The sequence below is a fragment of the Haliotis asinina genome, chromosome 11 (assembly GCF_037392515.1).
Source record: "Haliotis asinina isolate JCU_RB_2024 chromosome 11, JCU_Hal_asi_v2, whole genome shotgun sequence".
Classification (NCBI taxonomy): Eukaryota; Metazoa; Mollusca; class Gastropoda; order Lepetellida; family Haliotidae; genus Haliotis; species Haliotis asinina.
Genome location: NC_090290.1, coordinates 36,950,891 through 36,960,252, shown reverse-complemented (window position 1 = coordinate 36,960,252; position 9,362 = coordinate 36,950,891). Strand labels below are relative to the sequence as shown.

At 41.8% G+C, this 9,362-nt stretch overlaps 1 protein-coding gene across 2 annotated transcripts in view; it reads right to left on the bottom strand.

Annotated features, from left to right (window-relative positions):
* LOC137255774 (acidic mammalian chitinase-like) overlaps positions 1 to 8,163 on the bottom strand; it is a 10,904-nt gene extending 2,741 nt beyond the window's left edge. The window contains exons 1-6 of one of the 2 annotated variants that reach the window (XM_067793299.1): positions 8,069 to 8,163; positions 5,544 to 5,614; positions 2,592 to 2,856; positions 1,184 to 1,295; positions 877 to 1,001; positions 341 to 464 (exon numbers count right to left, since the gene is read on the bottom strand). In XM_067793299.1, coding sequence (XP_067649400.1) covers positions 341 to 464; positions 877 to 1,001; positions 1,184 to 1,295; positions 2,592 to 2,856; positions 5,544 to 5,614; positions 8,069 to 8,082 — 711 coding nt within the window. In that variant the 5' untranslated portion in view covers positions 8,083 to 8,163. The remainder of the gene's footprint in view (positions 1 to 340; positions 465 to 876; positions 1,002 to 1,183; positions 1,296 to 2,591; positions 2,857 to 5,543; positions 5,615 to 8,068) is intronic. The other variant, XM_067793300.1, reaches the window with a different exon arrangement.
* Between the last annotated feature and the right edge of the window lie 1,199 nt (positions 8,164 to 9,362).

Here is a 9,362-nt window from a genome sequence, read left to right as displayed (position 1 = left end):
GTGTCGTGAAACCATGCTCACTCAATTCAACCTCCAAACAGTGTTCAAATGTTTGTTTTATGTCGCATATCCTGACTTCGTCAGACACTCATTAAAGAACGAATAAACTCAATTGCACTCTTTTAACTATTGCATAATTGTGAAAAACATAAAAGTAATTATAGCTCATTGTGATATATAAATCGCACATAGATCTGAATTACAAAGAAACCTACTTAATCCATAAACTACAGGCCCGACACGATATCTACGTGCCACGGGTTTTCGGACAAGCATCTCTTTGGAACCCTACCTTATAACATTAATAATACTTTACGTGACTATGTCACCAAAAACGTACAGTCGACAAGTAGGTACTCTCGCCCTTGGGAGCCACAAGCGGACTGTTGTAACCGGTGACGTTGTCGTGCTTGGCGTTGAAGACGTGGAAATCATACGTCATCACTGTAGCGAAGTCGATATTTCTGTGAAAATTGAGAAATACTGCCAATAAAGTACATTGCTTTAATATCAACTCTTGTGAATACTCACGGGAGCCCAACCAACTTAAATCTCATCTTTCACGAACCAGTACATAACTATGGGTGAGTTGAGATGATTTTATGCCGCTTTTAGCAATATTCTAGCAATATCACGGCAGGAAACACCAGAAATCTCAATACTTTATTGAGCATAAAAGACTACGACAAGGATACATGCTTTCCTAAAACTTTACTTTAGTACTTCCGGAGTATATTTTTAAAAAATAGATTCCAAAACCCTTTTGATACTTAAATGTCATTTCCCATATTACGACGTTTCTTTTGTTTTCAGCATTTATATCCAGGCACACAACGCAAGTCTAACGCTCAGCATTAACGTGGTTGAAACACTTACTGTGTGAGGACCGACATATCGTAAGCCCAGCCAGCTATATATTTGTTGTTGGCCAAAGCCATGGTGAGCAGCAAGGAAGCTGCCCCGTTCAGTTTTGCCTCATCACTGATAGCCTTCCTGAAAATCTGAAAAGTTTGATGAAATTCCCCGTGATTGTGCACTTCACGCCACTACATTGCTATCCAGGTACCCACTGAATTATTCGTTTCGCTAAAAATGTACCGCTTTTTCATAAATCTATGCTTGCTAAATTCAGCTTTATTAGTATTATCAAAGCGTAAAACATGATTTGTGAACGAGGACTTACTGATATCAGTTTCATATAACCGGCTTTCTGTGCTTTGCTTGGGAATTCCCAGTCAAAATCAACACCATCAAGTCGCAGTTTTCGTAGAAAGGAGACAGCACCATTTGCAAATCTAAATAGAAAATATGGCATGACATCGATCAGTTATGTAAGAATAATTTCCAGTCATATATGATTTTACCCCGCTGTAAATAATTTTCAAGGAATACCACGGCAGGGCACACCAAAAATCGGCTGTACATATTCAACTATCGAAACCAGACTTTCTGTGTGAAAGGTGAACGCTTTAACCATAGAGTTATTCAACTGCTATTTATTTGAGTAGCAAAATATATGGCAGGAAAATGGTGAGAGGATACACAGTGTAATTATATTGTCACCGATGTATCAAGTGAATTATATCTGTATGTAATGAATTATTCAGACCAGTGATCAAAAGCATGATCAACTGTCTATACAACTGGCTTATGATGGCATGTGCCAAGTTACTATCAATCCCGTCATCCAGTCTAACAACCCGATCCCTTTCGTGGCCTCCTATGACAAGCATAGGTAGGTGAAGGTCAACGGTAACAAAGATCTTCGCGGGTCGTATTTATTGTGAGAGAATACATGCATACTAAAATCGGGAATGTAAAATTGTGTGTGGTTACGTCAACATGTAAGCAAAAGAATATCGTTTACCGTGTTTAGCATTATCAGTGTGTGTGTGCATTTATCGGGGGAGGGTGGGGGCACCAGAAATGGGATTGAAAGAGAATACCAGAGTCGGGAATCGGCATGAAGGATGATAGTCTCTGACGTTAATGGAAAATACTGAGCGTTGTGTGTTCCTGGAGATGGAAAAGTATGTCACTTGTGATTAAATGAGAAACACATGGCCTTTTCAGCCAAAACGGAACCTGCCATTCATGTATTTAAAGATAACGTAAAAAACAGGTGTGATTCTTTGGACATGGTTTCGGAGAAAAAGGTAATAAGCTTTATAAAAGTGGTAATGAATATAAGTAATTTACCATTGTCAGCCTTACTTTCCTCAGCAAGTGCAAATAATTATGAGTGTGTGAAAAGGTGGTTTAAATTGCGTTTCGTCCCGTGCCCTTGAACTCAGTCAGCGACAGCATATGCTTACACTATCACTCCCCGGTTTTCTTTTGTAAGATTCGTACATGTCGGACAGTAGGCCATTGCACATCAATATGCCTTCCATATAGGGTGGAAGCTGTCAAAACCTGCATCTGTCCAATCCAGCAAGTTGTCAACACCGGCATAAAATCTCAGTCCCATCCGCGGTTTGTACATTTATCATCAGCTTTACAATCCGGCACATTGTTGAACCATATTATTTCTTCAGTCCCAATGAGTGCCGGTTTTAGGCAGCTTCCACTGTATAATCGATTCGACTCACGTTTCCATGACAGTAACCCCTCCATCCACTATCGCAGGGAAACCATTTTGAAGAGATACCAGCACCTTCAGGTTGGGATTGACCTTCTTCAGGGCGACCATCTCAGCGTATTTTGCAAGGTCGGTAGTGTGGGCTGGACTAATGCCATTCTTGGAGGCTTCCGCGAAGGCATATGTGACATGTGTGCAGAGATTTGCTGGGATGCTGGCGATTGGTACACGTGCACTTGGCTGGTAGTAGCAGACAAACGTCTTGCTGCCTGCTGCTGCAGATAGAACTTCACGGGTATATCAACTACACGGTAATGATTCTGTCAAGCACATCATTATATATATATCATTCACAGAGAGTGAGTGAGTGAGTGAGTTTAGTATTCCAGCTATATGGTCTGTAAATTATCGAGTCTGGACCAGACAATCCAGTGATCAACAACATGAGCATCGATCTGCCCAATTGGAAACCGATGACATGTGTCAAGCAAGTCAGCGAGCCTGATCACGCGATCCCGTTAGTCGCCTCTTACGACAAGCATAGTTGCCTTTTATGGCAAGCATGGGTTGCTGAAGGCCTGTTCTACACCGAACCTTCACGGGTCTGTATCATTCACATGTTAACATAAGGCACTGCACGTCGAGTATTTCATTTTACACCCACGTGAATTTGGGATAGTAATTCGTGGATGCAATACAGATGACGTGGTCCAATTCTGTATTGCTACCCAGATTCCGTATTAAACCCCTGCCGGTTCTGCTTTCTCCCAAACTCGGCACTTTCCAGGATTTTCCGTACCCCATACCAAAACATAAGTCTCATTAACCTATTCAGACACTGACCTTTTCAGCCGATCCGACTTTACTCGTGTGAAAGTGTAAATCGACACTTCAAACAATTCTAGTTAAACTGAATTTCAATTCCTTGTTTCATAAGAAAATGATATTTATAAATGAATTGTAATTATAAACTTTAACAATACCGTCTTTCCATACTTTATGTCGAGGTTCAGACAGCGCATGTTAACTTTATAATCGCAGACTGCCCCTGTTTGACGAGGTCGTAAAATGAGTCACAATGCATCTGGCTCACAGGTTAAACCTGTTATGTATTTTTTGCGCTTATTCACCGTAGTCCTGTGACGCACAAAGAGGTTGATGTAATATCAGTACCGTCAGAGACCGCCAAAATTTTCCAGCGGCAGAGCCTCATTTTGAGATTTCCACGATTTCTAGGTTCCCGTTTGTCACGTACGACGTGTTTGCAGTATTCAAGTGCATAGACTTATCAGATCATACTGATTAATATTTATGTATCCAGTTAACTGACATAGTTTAAAACTTCTGGACTGGTTATCGCACTAAGTTGCGCAATAGGACGGAACCAAGTAAACAGGAAACGAGACTGTTCTCTGTTTAATGTTTTGACATGCTTGACAGATCGATTAAAAGTCTAGCTTGTTCGGTCCTTCATATACGTTTGTATTACTAGTATTAAAATAAGGATGAATTTCATCAGAATGGTGTAATTATTTTGCCTATGGTAATTTGTGAAAGAGGGACTTGATTCATGACCACAAACTGAGGTGAATGCGGAAGTATCGAGAGGCATGGACACATGTATCGCTCCGCTGTAATTGTATTAAGTAACAGATTTATGCAAGATAAGGGTGGTATATAATTAACATACTGGTGCGAAGATGTCATGGGGGCAGAGAAACAAGAAGATGTTCCACAGACACAGTCTACGTAAACTTAGTCTCAGCATTATTCGTTACACACCTCTGCTAATTCTAACAAACTGTAGTAGGAGTTTAAGTCAGGTAAACTTTGAGCGTCCTATGACCATCCAATCAAACGCGAGATGGCCGAAAGGATTTAATCAATCAGACGGCGGCTACTGATTAGAGTTTGGCAGGACTTACAAAATTCCACTTACACTGATGTCTCAACAAACGAAACTCCGCATAAAACGAAGACGAAGTATTTACGCTTAAAGCTTTCTGGAGACACGCAAACCATTAGCCCCCAACCTAACATCCTTGAATATTGACAAAAAGGCTATTTTCAGCGACTGTTGACGGTGTTGGAACGTGGTCCACGTGTATCACCCGGAAGCGAACGCATGGAAAATAGCATTCGGAATAGTTCGGGTACAAACCTTTTCGAGGTAAAAGTTCAACAGGTATGCGCGAATGTTTCTTTCCGGGATTTGGTAAGCTGTGTTCTGATTGGGTAATGTCAAAGGTTACCTGACGCGACCGCCCAGAGGGTTTGTTAGACTCTGTAGAGGAGTGTAACGAATAATATTGAGACTAAGTTTACTCAGACTGCCCACAGACACAACAACACAGGCACACTAAACACAAACTACAAATGTTACTCAAGGCCGAGGATACTGGTAATGCACAAATATATACATACACTCCGATTCACCTCAGACACACAACTAACCCTGCCCCCAACCCCACCCCCACCACCACCCTGTCAGCAGCTCGTTATATCTGTTGTTCTCTCACAGGGGCGGTGGGGTAACCTAGGGGTTAAAGCGTTTGTTCATCACACCGAACACCCGGGTTCGATTTCCCACATGAGTTAAACGTGTGAAGGCAATTTCTGGTGAACGCCGCTGTGATATTGCTGGAATTTTGCTAAAATGCGGCGGTAAAACCATCCTCACTCACTCACTCACTCACATCTCACTCACAACCATGTAAATTTACACATACCCAAGTGCCACTCTCATGCGGCTCGTTTACAAACATCTGGTACTCATACTTCCCTGTTTGTCATGCTCTTATTTGTTCAGGTGGTTTACCAGGTGACAATGGGTCATAGGCTAATACGCTATGGCGAGTTGTCTCCCTTATTCGTAATTTCCTCTTATGGACGTCAGGTTTGTACTCGCTTTTGTTGAGATATTTTTAGATATTTACATAATGTTTCTGTATTTGAATCCTACCTGTAGCGACGCAGCATGTTGCAATAAAGGCAGACAGCCATACAACTGTCGACATCCTCTCACCACAGCTTCTGTAAAGAAAATTACTCAACTTTAGGGACCAGGCTGACAGAGCCTTGTGATCATCACATTTTATTATCTTCGCAGAGCTAACCCCAGCCTGTCTCGTTGCGACGAGGGTAGCCCAGTTGTTGTTTACAAAGCGTTCGCTCGTCACGCAGAAGACCCTTGTTCGAATCCCCACACGGGAACAATGTGTGAAGCCCATTTCCGTAGTTTACCCTCATCGCACCCCATGCGTACATCACAACCCTTTGACGGTAAGTGACCAATCTAAGATCGAACTACATTTGAACATAAAAGACATGAAACATAATTTGTTGGACGAAAGATAAGGTGTTTTGGCTAAGCTCTGCTTTGGTTTCACCGCTATAAATGCACTCGTGGAAGTCGATCTTCCTACACTGCGGGCTTCTGAAGACAAGTCATTGAATTTTACACATGACTTGTGCAACATAAACTCTTGTCACTTGCAAACACTAGTTCCAGTCACCACAATCGCACGTGCTTGTTAATGGATGTTAAGAACAGTGTGTCAGGTTGTGTCAGACACGGCTGGCGATGAATAACGACATTTTGAAACAGCGAGTAACATGTGCAATGTGCAGTATGTTACGTAATCAATTACCAAGCCATTTTATCATCAGGTAATTCACGACTGTCGCTTACAGAGCGGTATGTTTGATGCCAGGTTTGCTAAACTTTAATCTCAACTTCAAGATGTTTACAGGCAGACGGACAAAATAGTTTATTTGTGTGTCACGTTACTATTCAAGTGAAAAATGGCAGTGGTAAAAGAACATAGAAAAATACAAACACCAGTCCAGGTGGCCAACGAGACGCACAAGATAATGTGCATTATATCACCGTTTAAAATTCCCTCCTGCCCGACCGTCCGGAACGGTCTCATCTCGGGCGGTCAGATTTAAAGATCAGCCTGTCCGGTGGTCTGGTAGTTTGTTTTTTTCCCCTAACAACTCTGAAGGATGTAATTGTGTTTCAGCAGCATCTAGTTGCAGATGAAGAAGTCCAGGTTCCTACTGCTGAAAAATGACAATGACCAGACTATGATTTATTTTTCTATGATCTTGATTGTGAGGCAAGAAGCGCAACAGAATTCTAGTTTCTAAACCAGGCCATGTAGCATAGCCTTGTTACAATACATGGCGTTGGAGTAAAGTATTCAGAAACCAGTCCCACTGTCCTGCTTGGAATTTTTGGAGTTTTAAACACTGAATAAAATGTATAAAATAAAAGATTAAAACATAAAGGAATATCACACATATGAAAGAACTAGGGAAAACATGTTACTGGCATGACAGCTTACGACTAGACATACGGCGGTCAGTGGAATAACAATGCTTTCTGTTCGCAGGAGGAATGTAGCTTGTTCAGGGTTTGATAACCAAGCAATATTTGGGTGAAAGATACAAGATTTTCTAAACAAATCATACCGAAGCTCAGAATAATATGGACAGCTAACTAAGAAATGGACTTCGTTTTCTACAGCCTGACAACTACAGTGACGACAAAGCCTGTCTGAAAGTTGCCTTTTAAGACGAGAAAATCTATCACGTTCTATTTTCTAATGGAAGTGTACATCAGTGTAGTTTGCCTCGAACGCTACGGTGCCATCTGGGCAGTATAGGAGTTGTGTATGGTTCTGAGGTAACGGCGTACTTAAACTGTCAATATGTCCGTAGCTTATTATCGTCTAAGTTGAGTGACGAGTATCGCTTACAGAGCGGCATATTTCAGGCCAGATTATAACACGTGTTCGCTACACTTCAACCTCTACAAGTTAACAAAAGCTCAACCTTCCCTTAGAGGTCAATGAATAGCTACTCTGTTTGTTAGTTCGTTTAACGCCACACTCAAATTCCAACTGTGAATAATTGAGCCTGGGCCATACAACTGACTGATAGACGATATGAACGTCGATCTAAGCTATTAGAATACTGAGGTAAGCGTCAACCAAATCAGCAAGGATGACCACTCGAACCCGTACGTCGCCTCTCGTAGACGTCCTAAAAAGCCAATAGACCGCCCACAATCTGGGGGTTGGGGGTTGGGAGTGAGGGTGGGGGTTGATGATGATTATTTTGAGGAAGCATGTACACTGTGAAAGATCCCTCCCTAAAGTTTCTGTACAAAGTAAGTGATCGCCACCCATCACATCAACTACCCACACACGTCATGTACAAAATCAGTGACCACGCCCCACACACCCCACGCATCCAAAACCGCTCCATATTTTTAAGCATTAATATTTTTATATATGATGGTGTCATTACCATACACTCTCCCTTTCGCACGCACGCAAGCACGCACACACACATTGCGAACGGTCCCCAACAGGGAAGGTATATCTTATGACAACAGTCTGCGTCATAATCCTGTCAGAATGCCTTGTAAGCTGGGTATTGTAAGGAAAGACAGAAATATTAAGATCTGTTGGAACTTACCGTATTTTCATCATGTCGGCTACCTCAGTTGCACTGTATGCGCAATTCCCTGTATGGGCGATTTGATGATTTTAGAACTAGTGATCTGAAAATACTTCCGGGTTTGACGGGGGAATTCGATGTCGCTTGAGTTATGCTATTAATAGCTACTTCCTTCAACGCGGAGCGCAGTGAAAGATATATCGACCTTCCTTGTGAATATATACAGGTTTGATTATGACAAACAAACCCATTTTAATTACAGAGGAGCAGCTGGTAGACCAGACACTCTGAACATGGGGAAATCTAGACTTCATTTTGGGCTTTTGCTCTGTAGGGTCCAGGCAGTAGGGAAAATAATAAGGTTCAGGGATTGTGAGACGGACCGTCGTATTTGAACACAGATCTAGATTTTAGTGAAATAATAAATCAGGCTTTTTTGTGATTCCTTTGCATAATTAATGACTTGCATTTCAAAGTTTGTGAAAGCTATTACAATAAACAATAAGCATTTATAAGCGTAAGTTATTTCAATCATCAAATCAATTTCTAAGAGAACTGACACAACTCAAACTCTTTTATCTTAAAGAAAAAAAACACTTTTGGTGGTACAGTGAGGAAGTTTAGTTTTACACCACACTCGAGTCCGGACCAGATAGCCCAGTGATCAACAGCATGAGCATCGATCTGCAAAAGCGATTCTAACTACCTTCTACTGGCCTTTTGTGGCGAGCATGGGTTGCTGAAGACCTATTGTACCCCGGGATTTCCGGAGATTTACGGATATTTACGGAGATTGCAGGTTCTATTTTCACGATCGATGCCTGCCAACTCCAGCAGGTAGATTATGGCTACAGGTCTTGGCAAATGTACATAAACCGGCAGGGGGAGATAACTTTCACAACAATGTGAGATTTTTAATGTATTTGTAATAGCAGGGAGACTGTAACCATGGTAACAGACACTTTAGGACTATTTTCTATCTCTACTTTCCAACTTTGATAAAAATTGATCTTTCAGGATTGAATCCACCTAAGAAGTTATCAGTTGGCATGAACCATTTACAGGGTTACGAGTGAGTGAGTGAGCTTAGTTTTACGCGGCACTCAGCAATATTCCAGCTATATGGCGGAGGTCTGTACATAATCGAGTCTGGACCAGACAATCCAGTGATCAACAATATGAGCATCGATCTGCGCAAGTGGGAACCGATGACATGTGTCAACCAAGTCAGCGAGCCTGACCACCCAATCCTGTTAGTCGCCTTTTCTGACAAGCATGGGTTGCTGAAGGCCTATTCTACCCCGGGACCTTC